Genomic DNA, 15,918 nt, shown 5'->3' on the forward strand with positions numbered 1-15,918 from the left:
TTGTTCCACGTAATGTTTCACTCCATTAGATCTTTATTAACAAGAAAGAACAAAACGGCTCCATTGACCTAAAGAGTTATATTCATTCATTTGTACTGGGAGCAAAGTATTTTTGTCACATTCGGGTTAAGCTAAAGGACAACTGTTTACTCTTCTTATCACAACAGAACCACTATTATGTGGCTTGCTTTTTAGCCACAGATAAACCAGTGATATCCTTGTCATCATCTTTAATCCTGTTAATGCAATTAAGATTTGCTTCAACAAGCAAATATTGACCCTAAAATAATGAACTGGTCAGCCTTGCTCATTGGACTGTATTGTTTATTGTTGGGCTCCAGATCCTCTAATTGAATTTGAAGAATGAAGCCTGGTCATTTGGATGGGAACTTGACCAATTAGGCAATAGAATAAAACATATAAAATCTCTGTCCCCAAGCATTTATTTACTCCATTAATTTGGACAAAGAAAGTACTGTGAAATCTCTTGCAAGATTAAAGGAATCTACTTCTTTGGTATTTGATGAATTTTGTGATAATCGGTGAATGTCCGAAACCTTTTCAGGGACAAACAAGTGGCAGTTTTGAGTCATCCAACCATGAATACCTCTGCCCTGCTGAGTATCAAGAACTTGCCTGTGCCATTCATCAAAACGCTTGGGAAATTCAAACAATTTGAATTCAAAGAAGAAATTTACTAAAATTAAATACAGCATGTAACCGACACAAATAAAAACTCAAATTTTAATAAGCTATAATTTAGCCTTGATTTTATTTTGATGTGAAAACGAATTTGTGATTTACATCAGAATACTTTAAAAGGTTTACATCTTGGCATTTAAGTTCTAGCTTTGCATATTTTAAGAACAAGTAAAATCAAAACAAACACAATATATACAATTTCGACCAGTGTATTACACTTATTCATAATCCTATTCAATTTGAAATTGTAAAGCTTCTTAAGATATATACAGCCACAAAGTATTTCTCCATTCATTACATTCTATAATTCCAAATAATTTGGGCAGTTTTCTCACAAGAAGTTCAAACTCAATTGACATTTTAATTCCTATTGTTGGGGGTGAATTATTATCACTGGAGTCTAGTTTTCTTTCTTCAAATGATTAACTCATAGCAAAGGAGGACAGAAAACAGTCCACTTTTGTCTTGCTGCCATCTCCTTCCAGCAATTGTAAAGGTTTTGGTGCTTTTGCACGTAAACAGTTACAATGCATGACGAATCTCCATTTCAATTTTTTTTCTTAAAAACTTGCATATAGTGATCTATGTGTGCATTGACTTGTGAGTCAAGGAAACTCTCATATGTGAAACTGGAGGATACTAAATTCATCAGATACAACAGCTTAAATCCTTAAAGGCTTTTATACATAATCACACACTGGAAACTTCTCTGTTCCCACATGGCACCTTAAATATGTAAAACAGAAACCCATGGCACCATTTGATTATCTTACAAATTTAAGACTGAAAACTATCACTATGCCTCCTTATGAAAAATTAAAATGCCTCAATACTTACTTTTGGAAATCTTTCAATAAAACCTACAGATGCAGTCTACTAAAAACTTAATACCCTGAACTTCAAATTAATGAATAATTAAGATAAATTCCACTCATTAGTTTCAGAGAACATAAGACTGTATAAGGCAGGTACCTCTCCAGCTCCTTGGAAGAGTATTGTTTGATCAGACAGTTTGTTCTTGGTTATTCGAAGAGCCGCAAGGATCCCTGCCACTGCGACAGATGCTGTTCCTGAAACAAGTAATAAGTACCCTTGAGTGATCCTCAAACAGACCCTGCCAAATTCTAAGCCTCAAATCTTTATTCACATCTTGAAATCATCATACAATGTGGTAACTGGTACAGAAAGGGAACGTGCAGTTGTCTGACCCCACGCTTATATATGAGGCAAAATTCTCAGGCTACTGTCATCAATATTTTAAGACAGAAACTCGCTACTATTCTTGAAAATATTGTGACTTAATGCAGTGATGTAATGACTAAGAGCATGGCATTTGGATTCTTATGTGGATTCCAGCTCAACCTGTTTACTAGCTGGATGAATTTAAAGGTTTATTTATTTTTGAGAGAGCACGCCAAGATGGGGAGGGGCAGAGAGAGAGGGGACAGAGGATCCAAAGCAGGCTCTGCACTGACAGCAGAGATCCCGATGCAGCTCAGACTCATGAACCATGCGATCATGACGTGAGCTGAAGTCAGACACTTAACCAACTGAACCACCCAGGCTGAATGAATTTAGAGAAATTATTTTGTATATCAGTTTCCTCATCTGTAAAATAGTTGTACTGCGTGAGATAAAAGAGTACTAAGTGCTATTCGATTCTTCCCCCTAATTACTCTAGGGGCTCTGAAACCTATTACTAATCCCCTCTACACAAAGCGGGTGCACAGTAAATGCTTCCTGATTATGGTATTGATGGTAATGATATTTTACATACATTTGGAATTTAATCTTTTAATCTTCAATTTGAAAAACTGATAGTTCATAGCAATGAAAATCTGATGTTATTCCATCCTTTAATTGGCTTCCTACCTATAATAACCCCAAAGATGCTGAACAATATTAATGTAAAATTTATTTAGAATGAAGACTGAGTTTTCCTCATCATGCTTTACGGTCATAGAAACTTCACAGTTTTAATTTTACTACTTTGACATACAGGCTTTCACAGATCGCAGAGCAGTTTTTGTGCTTTTAAACATAATTACATAGCTCAACTTCTTTATTGACTCATGTCTAAAATAAAACTTTGTACCCTCATGCAGTACTTTCCAGCTGTATATACATACTCCTCTAAATAACACTATAATGAATGGTTCCTAGATCACTCACCTGGGTAGTAAAGCTTAGTTAATTTTTAAACACCCATATTTAGTTGAAAAAAATTGACTGTAATAGATTTGATGCATGACACAATGATGAAGTGTTATATATGCCATGTGCCAAAGATAGATTAAGTTTTTACCTTTAGTATGTTTGTTATTTTCAATCTTTTGGTTGGTTGTTTCTTTCTTACAGAATTTTGGTAGTCATAAATAAGACCACGATAATTATTGAAGACCTGTGTGTCTCCTGCATGTTTTTTTATTTAGAAACACAATGTGAATCATGAAAATAAAATGCTAGCCATTTTGAGCCACCATTATAATAAAGTATGAACTGTGGTAAGTCATACATTATGCAAAGGCTACCCTTCTATACATTATCTAAAATGAAAGTCTGTTTTTTCTTTGGGGAAATACTGAGAAGTGGAATTAGTGGATTATATAGTATTTATATTTTTAGTTTGGGCGACCCTCCATACTGTTTTCCACAATGGTTACACCAATTTGCATTTCCACCAACAGTGCACAAGGGTTCCTTTTTCTTCACATACTTGCCAACACCTAATATTTGTGTTTTTGACTTTAGTCATTCTGATAGGTATAAAGTGATACCTCGTTGTGGTTTTGATTTGCATTTCCCTGATGATGAGTGATGTTGAACAACTTTACATGTGTCTGTTGGCCAATTTAATCTCCTCTTTGGAAAAAAAAATGTTAAGGACCTCTGCCCACTTTTTAATCAGATTATTTGTTTTTTGGTGTTGAGTTTATAAGTTCTTTACATACTTTGGATATTAACTCTGTATCAGATATATCATTTGCAAATAAATGAAAATACTAATTCAAAAAGATATATGCACCCCTATATTTACTGCAGCATTATTGACAATAACCAAGATATGGAATCAACCCAAATGTACACTGATAGATGAATGGGTAAAGAAGATGTGGTACATACAGGTACGTACATACACAAACACACACAATGGAATATTACACAGTCAAATGAGATCTTGTCATTTGCGACAACATGGATGAACCTAGAGGATATAATGCTAAGAAAGTCATACAGAGAAAGACAAATACATGTGGAATCTAAAAAACAAATAAACAAACAAAAATCAGGATCAGATCTATAAATGCAGAGAATGAACAAACTAATGGATACCAGAAAAGGAGGATGAGCAAAATGGGTGAAGGGGAGTGGGAGATACAGGCTTCCAGTTATGGAATGAATCAGTCACAGGAATAAAAGGCACAGCATAGGAATATAATCAGTGGTATTAGTGTAATAGTGTTATATGGTGACAGATGGTAGCTACACTTGTGGTGAGCACAGCATAACATATAGTTATTGAAACACTATGTTATATACCTGAAATTCACATAACATTGTGTGTCAACTATAATCAAATAAAAAATAATAGTAATAAATGAAAGCATGTGTAAAACAATGGCTTATCTATGCAGAAAAGACACCATAACAATTATGTGTTTGTCTCTTTGTCTCCTACATCAAGACAGACTCACAAGAGCTGTTAAATAGATGAAAAAAGAATTTGAGAGAGACACTGGTATCCAGAAGATACGAAGTTATTCACAAATAGTAGTTCAAACTATCTCTATCTCTATCTTAGGCTTTTTGAAGCTAGCCAGAAGTTTGGATTTCAGGGATTCTAAGCTCCCTTCCAACTCTGAGATTCTGCAATGTTAAGGGTCTCTATACATTCCACCAGAACCAACAAGATTTAACCAGTTGATGAATCAAAGTTGAAGTATCATCAGCAATCACTGTATCTGTATTATTTTTTTATTTTTTTTAAGTTTATTTGTTTATTCTGAGAGAGACAGAGAGAGGAAGAGGGAGAGAGAGAGGGAGAGAGAGAGAGATAGAGGGAGAGAGAGGGGGAGAGAGAGAGAGAGAGACAGCATGTGCGGGGTAGGGGCAGAGAGAGAGAGGGAGAGAGAGAATCCCAAGCAGGCTCTACACTATCAGTGCAGAGCTCAAACTCATGAACCATGAGATCATGACTGGAGCTGAAACCAAGAGCCAGATGCTTAACTGACTGAGGCACCCAGGCGCCCCAGTTTTTATTTGATTTGATTTTTTTAAAAAATTTTTCCCCTGTTTTGATTTTAAACAGAACTGGGCATTTAAGAACAGAGAGAATAAAATATCTCAAAAGATCTAAATTATAATATGATGACATTTTTATATGGTTGTGCTGGATCATCCTGTATTAAAAGTCAAGACATTAGGAATGCGGGGAAGGGAGAAAGAAAAAGTCAAGACATTTTAAATTCGTATTAACTCAAATAAGATACACTAAATCTCTGTCTACAGTGGATGTCAGAGGCTTCTATTTAAATGTGTATTCTATAACATTTCATGAGGACATAATAAAACATCCAAACTTCTCTTCATGGAATTAAGAATCAAAAAGATATTTTTACTACAAAAAATTAATTTGAGCATTATTCTTATACATTTCCTGGTCCTACTTCCTGGTACTACTTTGATTTAAATTTCACTACAGTCAAGGGAATTAGTGTGGCAAGCTGATACTTCACAAAAATGTAGGTTTTCACAATAAATTATTCCAAAATAACTTTTTTTTTGAGACTGAAAACTGAATTTTTAGTAAAGCACACAAAGACAGGCTGAAGTTTCTGACTTTTAAAGAGCAGTTAATATTTAACATTGACCAAAGAATGACCTCTACTAATGCAGTAATTCGTTAAATCTGATTAGGATTACTATATATAACCAGCAAAGGTGACTAATACGTAATCAAATAATTATAATCCTCACGTGCTACTAAATAAAGAGATCAGACAGAACTAGAAGCAAGCAGGGTGGGAGTGAATGTGTTGAAGCAGGGGCCACAGTATTTAGAGGACATGCTACCTGAGCACAGTATCAAAAGATTGAGATGAGAGCTCCAGGACCTCCCATAGGACAAGCATGTGCAAAGACATGGAGGCAGAGAAGACTGGTCAAATCGAGGGACTGAACACATAATTTAGTTTTCCATCTCCCCCAATGAACTCTACTAAAACAACAGAGAGAAGATTAAAAAAAAAAAAAAAAAAGGTCAAGGAACCAGAAGAGGATAGCAGCAAAATCTTACCAGCTAGAAGGCAGATGGGCAAATGGCGACAGACTTAGTAGATGTGGGAAAGCTGAACTGTTGGCCAGCCATGGGGAATGCTAACAAGTGATTAGACTGATAAAGCAGAACTCTTGAAAGGTCTGGTTATAAGAGCTACCAAGAACCTCTGAAAGTGGGGATGAAGAAGAGGCTGAAAACAGGAGGTTGTTCAAAAATCTGTTAAGAAGTAGTTATAATCTAGATCCATTTTCCTCACCTTTTATTAGATGGCTGACCCTCCACACTCTGGAGGTTTATGTTATAGAAAGGGTAACCTGATTATTAAGACACCAGGCATAACTGTAAAACATCAGGGGAAATTGGTGGCAAGGGGTGCCATACTTGAAAACAAGAAGATTAAATGCAAATTTACATACTCAATATGCAGACCCCCCCCCCCCCACTCCTACTTGGCTCAAAGAATACTGGCAGAAAGCTCATCCTAGCAGAAAGCTAATGTCAGGAGAGAGACTGAAAAACCTTTTCTGTAGAATCTGAGCAATGTAAGAGAAAAAGGCCAGAAACTGACAAGGGAGATTTCCTTAAGGAAATGGCTCAACCAAATACCTTATAGTAAAAACCCTGAATACAAGCTCCATTTGTATACCAAGCCTCCTAAAATATAAAAGGGGAGAGAACACATGTGAAACTGTAGGTTTTATAGTGTTGCTGAAGCAAACACAACTTATTAGAATGCAAAGTGACGTGAGGCTAGAGAAGTGTTTAGATCATGCAGGGCCTTCTACTACACACTAAAAGTAACTATATAAAGGAAGTATATAAAGCAAGGCAATTATAATTTATTATAGGTAACAGAAGGCTGCTAAAAGATTCTAAATTCAGAGAGTGGGGGGGGGGAATACATTTGCGAGTTGGAGGCTGGTGGGATGTAGATGAGTTAAAAGGTCACTGCAATTATTGAGGAGAGAGGATATTGCAACAATCCAAGAGAGAAGCAAGTTGAGAGGGAGGAAATATTTAAGACAGAAAAATCAACAGGACTTAATGATTAAATACATAGGATGGGTGAGGAAAAAGTCAGGAATAATCATACATTTTCTTGTTTGGAGGACCAGGGGAAAATGTGCAAGGAAAACAGGAGTTCAGTTTTGAGCTTATGAGGTTGTCCTCTCTGTGTGCTGCTCAGGGAACAATGTCAAGAAGGTAGTTAGATATACAGGTCTGGAACTCAGTCTAGAAATCTAGGGCAGAGATAAAAGATCTGGAATTCAAAAATGTGTAGTTGTATTTAGGTCATGTGGATTGATAACACTATTCTGTGAGTAAGTTCTCTTCAAAAGGAGAGAACCCTAATGAATATAAACATTTAAGGAGAAAGGGCAGGAGAATGTGATATAGGGAAGATGACTAAGTAAAAAAAGTGGTCAAAGAGGTAGGAGAAGCAAGAAAGTGGATGGCTGTCATGGAAACAAAGGGAGGAAGTAGTGACAAACATAAGAAAGGTCAATCAAGAAGGGAAATGACAAATAGCCACACTAGATCTGGTAATTACATCATGGTGACCTTTCAGAGAGCTACTTTATTTACACGGGCTAGAGCCAAAGTTGGAGGGCAGTGTGCGGAGGAATAAATAAAAGAAAAAGAACAGAGACAGCAGGTATAGAGCAGTCCTTGGAAAAGCTTAGATAAGACAAGAAAGAGTGAGATGAAGATGGGGGTGGGAGGGAAACAGAGCCAAGTAAAATAGTTTATTTTTATATTTTTAAGGAAAGAATGACAAGGGCTGTTGCTGGGGAAAATGAGGATGAAGGCAATTATTTTAAAAATTAAAGCAGGGGCGTCTGGGTGGCTTAGTCGGTTAAGCGTCCAACTCTTGATTTCGGCTCAGGTCATGATCTCGTGGTTGGTGGGATTGAGCCCCATGCTGACAGTGTGCAGCCTGCTTGGGATCCTGTCTCTCTCTCTCTCTAGGCCCCTTCCCCACTCATTCTCACTCTCACTCTCTCTCAAAATAAATAAACTTAAAAAAAAAGAATTAAAGCAATTTAAACATGGGAAGGCTAATGGGAAGGCAGTAGAGAGAGAGTGGCTGAAGACACAGGAAAAGAAGCTAACCACTAATTCTAATGAGTTTTTCCAAACTGGAATGGTTTCACTGTTACTAAAGCAGAGTAATGTTTGAAAAAATCTGCTAGATCAAATTCTTTTGCAGTAAGAATATTTGACAAAAGAATCGTGCATTCTAATTCATGGGCTGCTTTTTCTGTTAAATGTTTGATAAAACAAATTCTAATATAACAAAATAGTCTAAGTAGTTTTTTTGTCTTCTAGTATAAAGACATCTTAGCAGAAACATAGGGGAATGCAACTGTGGTGTCTCCATATAAAATAAAGTGCTCTGGAATATGAATGTTAAGCCAACTGAGTATTAAAATCTACAAATAAGAGGAAGGAATAAGTGTAGTCAGAATACTGTTTTCTTTTTTTCTCTGTATAATTTCTTATCCTTCACATAACTGGTATCAATTAAGTGGTGATGTGAAGAATGCCTCTTATAAGGAAATGAGAGCACATACCAAATTACTACATAAACTAATAACAATACGACTTTGAAAAGAACACTAACAGACACAATAGGTTTTTGGTATTAAGTAATCTTGCTAATGAAAGATTATATGTTAGGTATTCTTGTGTTATGGCTCAACAGTTTAGCATGGTATCTTTTGACACTTGAAAAATGTATTCATAAAAAGATGCCCATTGTAGCAAATCCATTAAACAGTTAAAATCCAGATATACAAAGACTAAAGAAATCACCTATAATCCTACTGCCTAGGTAGAATCCTTTTCAACATTCTGATGAATATTCTTACAGCTGTTTTCTATATCTGATATGTGCAAAGTAAAGAAAATTTTAATTTGTAAAAAATATCTCATGCCATGCATACGATTTTAGCATACTTTCTGCCACTTAACAATATCCTGTGACTACCTTATGATGTCAATAACATATTTTAAAATATTCTGTATACTTATAATATTCCATAATATGGATATGTCAAATTTATTTAACCAAACCTCTACTTTTAGATATTTAGAGGACTTCTGATTTTTTGTGTTTAAAAATAACATTACAATAGAGACTGCATTCCAGAGAGGGCAATGGGTGGCTAGGGCCCTCCTCAAGCCCAACCCTGCCCCCGTCCCCCACCCTGGGGGGCAGCCCCACCACATGCCACCTGAAAGGGGAAACAGGAAGGCTTCTCCCTGTCTGGCTCTCAGTGCCAACGAGTCAGACCTAGCATGCACTGCGGCTGGGCCAGGTTCCAAAGTAGCTAGATAACTGATGCTGGATTCGTCAGGCCTGTTCCTGCCACACTCACACTGCTTGCTCCAGGACCACCTGCATGCAGCACCAGGTGCTGCGTTTGGTATCAGCTGAAAATGTGTATCTAAATATGAGCTCAGCTCAGCAGAAAGCTTTGGACAGCCTTGCCTTGTCCTGTAAAATTGGATCGTGAAGGTATTAGAGCAAATTACTTCTGGATGTTGCTTCTAGTACTTCTTTTGATAATGGATGCTGTGGAACGTGGAGAGGTGTTGTTTGAGGCGGACGGGTGGCTATAACTCAGAGGAAGCAGTGGATCCTCCATAGTTGCGGAAAGCTCTCTGGGTTTCTTCACTAAAAGACTGGGGTTCTTTACTGACTGAAAAGGACAATCAGAGAAGTGGGAAAAGATGCCGGTCTGTGGGATGAAGAGAAAATGTTTCAGGTGCATACATTTGAAATGTTCCAAAAAGAGCTGAATGAAGTGAAAATGCACAGTCTTCCAGGCTGTCCATGGACCTGAGAGAGCCCTGCAGGGAAATTACAAAGATGTTGTGACCATGAAGGAGAGCAGCAGGCAGCACCTAGAGCCCTTGGGAGAGGCTGCAGTAAAGGAAGAGATGGAACCTGTGGAACTTCCAGCAGCAGAAAAACATCAAGTTGAAGCCCTCAAAAATACACATCATCAAAACAAGAGTTTATCCATGCTTGATGACATTCTTGAAGATGTGAGAAAGAGGAAGAACGCACTTTTGATGACAATGCATCAGTCAAAGGGGTCAATTTTGAGGCAGTTCTGAGGGTGGGAGAAGAGGCAACTCTAAGCAACACCTCACAAAAAATGAGAAGTGGAGCCTGATCTGGGTCTTAGCATGCTGACTGACTCCCAGAATGACCAGTATATTTTGACCAAGCCCAGAGACACAACAATCCCGGGTGCAGATCACCACCTGACCAAGAACGCTGTTAGCACAGGAGCATTGTCTTTCCTTGGAGCCGGCTGTGCATAGCAACGGGACTGCCGACATACAATATTTCCTTTCACGACTGCTGGGATACTTTTGGGACCTCCAGGACGAAAGGGGATTAAGTTTATTGTACAAGTGGAGACATGAGAATTTGGGGTTCTTTACTCTTTTTCTTATTGGCTTAGAATTTTCCCCAGTGAAGCTGAGAAAGGTAGGAAAGATTGCCCTACAAGGACCACGTCATATGGCACTAGCAGTGACTGCATTCGGCTTACTATGGGGACATCTTTTACAGATCAGACGCACCCAGAGCACTTTATTTCTACTTGCTTGTCCTTATCAAGCACACCCGTAGTGTCCAGGTTCCTCATGGGTAGTACCTGTGGTGAAAAAGAAGCAGGTGATGCTGACTATACACGGTGCTGCTCGAGATGCTCATAGTGCAGGACATGCAGCCAGGCTTTAGTCATGGCCCGCAGGGCGGCCCTTATCCAATTCACTACTGTGAATACTGGCTTGTTGGCTAGATTCTCTTCTCTGTGGCTGCTGCTTTTCTTCTATGCCTTATCATAAAGACTTATCTCATAGGTCTATCTTATATAAAGCTGCACATTGGAAGCAAAGGGAATAAAAAATATCTTATAAGAATCTGTGCTTTCACCTCTTTTTCAAAAATGTTTTATGTATTTTTGAGAGAGAGAGAATGAGAGCAGGGGAGAGGCAGATAGGCAAGGGGACAGAGGATCAGAAGCAGGCTCCCTGGCTCTGCACTGACAGCAGAGAGCCCGATGCAGGGCTCAAATCAAACCCATGAACTGTGAGATCATGACTTGAGCCAAAGTTGGAAGCCTAACCGACCGAGCCACCGGGGTGCCCCACTGCTTTCATCTTTTTTTTTTTTTTTACATTTATTTATTTATTTTTGAGAGACCAAGAGAGACAGAACACAAGTGGGGGAGGGGCAGAGAGAGAGAGAGAGAGAGAGAGAGAGAGAGACAGAATCAGAAGCACACTCCAGGTTCTGAGCTGTCAGCACAGAGCCCAACACGGGACTTGAACTCATACACCATGAGACCATGACCTGAGCCAAAGTCGGATGCTTAACCAACGGAGCCACCCAGGTGCCCCTGCCTTCATCTTTTTAATGCTGTCACGGAGCTGTTGGATGTCTCCATGGAGCTGGGCTGCTTCCTGGCCAGACTGCTCATCTCTTCCCAAGGCTACAAGGTCACCGAGGAGATCGTGTCTTAAGTTAAGCCTACTTGTGACTTCCTGGTTACCATTTTCTTTGCATCAGTTAGCAGGTCTTCACCTGTTTCCCACTTTTGTGGTGTAGGAGCTCACCGTCCTGATGGTCCCTACTTTGTTGGTGGTGATCATGAAGTTTGATCTAGTATCTCTGGTTCTTGTCTCTTCCTGCCGAAGACCAGCCAGTACATCAAGTGGCTCACGGCAACAGGGCCCAAGTGAGCAGCTTCTCTTCCATTCAGGGAGTAGAGTGCGCAGAGTGGGCATCACCTCTCAGAGGCATACCTCCTAGTCCTGAGTGTGACTATGCTCAGCCTTTTGTGGCCCCAGTGCTATGAAGAGCTGCAATTATCAAGTGTGTGCCACCTCAGGAGAGTTGGTCAAGTCCCTAAGGGCACCGAGATGACACATGACTTCACAAAGTGAAACCTGGGTATGGGAATCCAGAAGCTTGGGACACTTCAGTGAGGGCACATTTAGGGCACATTTCTGTGAGCCAGCTACATCAGGAACAAAACACTCCATTAAAGGTGGGGGGTGGAGCCTTCCTACTGGCCTGACTTTATAACTTACTGCCATAGTTTAGGATTTACCAAAATAATTTACCGCATTCAGTTGATTAAGAATAGTACAAATATAATGCTGCGTTTTACAAATCGCCTTGACTATTTTGTCTGGATGTGCCTTTTCTTCTGAAATTAATGTTAACTTTCTATTGTTACTTCATCAGTACATGATTTTTTCGGAAAAAAATAATAATTAGAAAGGTTTTTATTTATTGTTCAACTTTACCATCTTAATATGTTGGTCAATGTTTGTTAACAATCCCGTGATGTGAAATTTTAATTCTGGCAATGAGTTTGAAAAGTTACTTTTAATACTTAAGGCCTACACTTTCTAATATGAGACAAATATATTCTAAATGTCTTTGTTCTTTATTATAATAATCTAAAAGCTCAATTCAATTTTTATTATATATATCATTCTTTTAAAATATTTGCTTTGATTCACAAGAATATACATGCTTTTAAAAAAGGTCATTTATGATCAGAGAATAATTGAAAAAATAATATTGAGACAATAATGTTAATAATACATAAATAATGTTAACAATACTATTAATAACAATAAGTATCCTTATATAAACAGACATTCTACCAAAGAAGATACACAAATGGCCAATAGGTACAGGAAAACGTGCTCAACATCACTAATCATCACAGAAATGCAAATCAAAACCATACGAGGTATCACTTTGCACCTGTTAGAAGGGTTATTACCCGACACAAGAAGTAACAAGTATTGGCAAGGATGTGGAGACAAGAGAACTCTAGTGCACCACTGGTGGAAAGTAAATTGGTGCGGCCACTATGAAAAAAAGTATAGAGATTCTTCAAAAAATTAAAGATAAAACTACCATATGATCCAGCAATTTCTCTTCTGGGTATTTATCTAAAAGGAATGAAATCACTATCTTGAAAAGATTATCTGCAACCCCATGTTCATTGCAATATTATTTACAATTGCCAAGACATGGAAAAAGTCTAAAATGTCCATCGATGGATGAATGAATTAAAAAAATGTGATACACACACACACACACACACACACACACACACTGGAATATTATTCAGCCATAAGAAAAGAAGGAAATCCTAATATCTGCAACAACAGAAATGGATCTTGAGGGTATGAGGCTAAGTGAAATAAGTCAGATGGAGAAAGACAAATACTCACTCATATGTGGAATCTAAAACAAAACCAAAACCAAAACCAAAAAGCCAAATTCATAGAGAACAGATTGGTGGCTCCCAGAGGCTGGGGTTGGGAACTGGGCAAAAGGCATGAAGGTTTTCAAAAGGTACAAATTTCCAGTTATAAAATAACTAAGTCCTGGGGCATGTGGGTGTTTCAAGTCGGTTAAGCATCCAACTTTGCCTCATGTCATGATCTCAAGGTTAGTGAATTCGAGCCCCGCTTCTGGCTCTCTGCTGTCAGCATGGAGCCTGCTTCAGATATTCTGTTCCCCTCTCTCTCTGCCCCTCCCCTGCTTGTGTTCTTTCTCTCTCTCTCCTTCTCAAAATGAATAAACATTTAAAAGTAAATAAACAAACAAATAAATAAGTCCTGCAGATGTCATGTACAGCCTGGTGACATACTGTATTGTGTATCTGGAAGTTGCTAAGAGTAAATTTTAAAAGTTCTTGTCACAAGAAACTGTAACTATACATGGTGATAGGTGTTAACTTACTGTGGCAGTCATTTTGCAATATATACATATACCAAATCATTATATTGCACTTAAAACTAATAGTGTTACATGCCAATTATATCTCCATTAAAATAATAAACACATATTTAAAATAAATAAATATCCTTGTACATTTGCTTTACATACTTTTACTTGCTCAGGATAAATTTCTACAAATGGAATTGTCGGCTCAAAGAGCCGTAGACTTTTAAGGTTTTTGACACATACTGCCTTCCCAAGAGTTGCACCAGTTTATATTTCCACCATCGATATATGAGTGCTCATCTTCTTACAGCATCGTTAACAGTTGGGATTACTATAGAAAATCTTTGCCAGCTTGATACAGAAAATCAGTTTTTCATTTGCTTTTTAATATGCTTTTTAAAACTTAGTGGTGTTAAACTTTGAAGCATGTTTTCTGGCCAACAGTCTTCCTTCTTTTGTGAAAAGTCCGTTCTATCATGTCTGATTTTTGGTCTTTTCAATTATCAAAGCATTTAGGATAAGATTAGGCTATATTTGCCTTATTTTTAAAAAAATCCTAACAAATTTGTTTATTATGGCTGAATATTCTATGTAAAATATTTACAATGTTATGTTAGAGAACAGCCATTCCAGAGAGGGTATTATGAGAAGAAAAACCTCTTTTTGTCATTGATTTTAAATGACCAGAGGATGAGACCTTATTGTTTTGATCTGAATTTGCTGAATTCAGATTATAGAATTAAATGTCCAATTTCTTAACATATTTAACTGGCACATTTTTTCCAGTTAAAAATAATTATAATTAGAATGCATTAAGGTCCAAATCTCTATCTAAAACCAAAATCTCTATCATTTAAAATTATTTTAGATTTAGATAAATTATAAGATTTTTAAAATCAAATACTTTTCATAAAATATCTTTAAATAACACATCTGTTAAAAAAAAGAAAAGAAAAGAAATGAAAAAAGTTCTCCCCAGGGTCCAGTGTGAAACATTTATTTACATGGTAAGGCTGTAATGGCTACATAATTATTTTCCTTGGCACTGGAATGCAATTTCTATGCCCACAGTGGGGAAAGTATTACATTGTGGGCAAAATGGTAAAAACATAAGGTTAAAAAGGTAAAATAGAAACATATGGGGATAATGTGTCACTAAGGACACTATTTTGGTATGGAGAAATGCACAAAATGATTTCGTTGTTTCTAATCAGAACCCCAATAACTTGCCAAAAGTTTTCTCTAGTCAGAGATTGGGCCCATTTTTCTCAAATCTGTCTTTTTGTTGGCTAAGGCAGTCATACTCTAAAATTCCTATGTGTAAAGAGGTAAACATGCAGATTTTATTTTAGGACAGATTTGCTGGGGTGAAAAATTAGTTATTTAATGTCTCCACTGTGGTGACCCGCTGGGTGGAGTGGGGAATATTCTGTTGTGGACACTCCAGAGCAATTCCACATGCAATACTCTTGGCCTTGACTTAAGTAAGCATCTGCCTCAGATTTCTTGTGCTCCTGACTTTAATTCTGATGCAGCCTAGGCCTTGACCTCTAAATTCTGACTAAGTCGATAGGAGCTCTGACCCTAATTCCAAACTGCTCATTTGGTTTGATAATTTGGATTTAGCACTGTTTGTCTTAAACTGAACTCTGATGCCTATTAATTCTGTGTATTGATTCAAAAGTATGTAATATCGGTCTGTAAAGATGGATATTTCTGTGGGACCCACAAAATCCAAAGATAAGAATATTAAAGAAAGGATAGTTTTTTCAGCAGTGAATATGGCTATTTTTTTTTTAAGATTTTAAGTAATCTTTACGCCCAATGTGGGGCTTGAACTCACAACCTTAAGATCGAGAGTCAATGCTCTACCAACTGAGCCAGCCAGACGCCCCTAATGTGACTATTTTAGAGACCACTACAAAATTAACTGGTCAGTGACCCAGTCACTGGTCTACAAAATCTGTCTGCAGCACCAAAAGCACGCTATCACTATATATGTATCTTCAAGTTATAGCTATAATAGAGCTATAGTGCTGTAAAATTAGATTCTTTACTTCCCTTTTGAATTTCTCCAAATATTCACTTCTCATGAATAAATATTCAAGAAGAAATTTAAATAAAAAAGAAAGAAAATAAAGTTGAAGTAACGTATAGC

At 37.4% G+C, this 15,918-nt stretch overlaps 1 protein-coding gene and 1 pseudogene across 2 annotated transcripts in view; one reads left to right on the forward strand and one right to left on the reverse strand.

Moving 5' to 3' along the window:
• Positions 1-15,918, reverse strand: part of ME1 (malic enzyme 1) — a 188,262-nt gene that overhangs the window by 33,529 nt on the left and 138,815 nt on the right. For both annotated transcript variants that reach the window (XM_007090151.3, XM_042986745.1), the window contains exon 8: positions 1,675-1,772. In XM_007090151.3, the coding sequence (XP_007090213.1) occupies positions 1,675-1,772 (98 nt within the window). The remainder of the gene's footprint in view (positions 1-1,674; positions 1,773-15,918) is intronic.
• On the forward strand, positions 6,021-12,140 carry LOC102968885 (annotated as a pseudogene).

The sequence above is a fragment of the Panthera tigris genome, chromosome B2, assembly GCF_018350195.1.
Source record: "Panthera tigris isolate Pti1 chromosome B2, P.tigris_Pti1_mat1.1, whole genome shotgun sequence".
Taxonomy (NCBI): domain Eukaryota; kingdom Metazoa; phylum Chordata; class Mammalia; order Carnivora; family Felidae; genus Panthera; species Panthera tigris.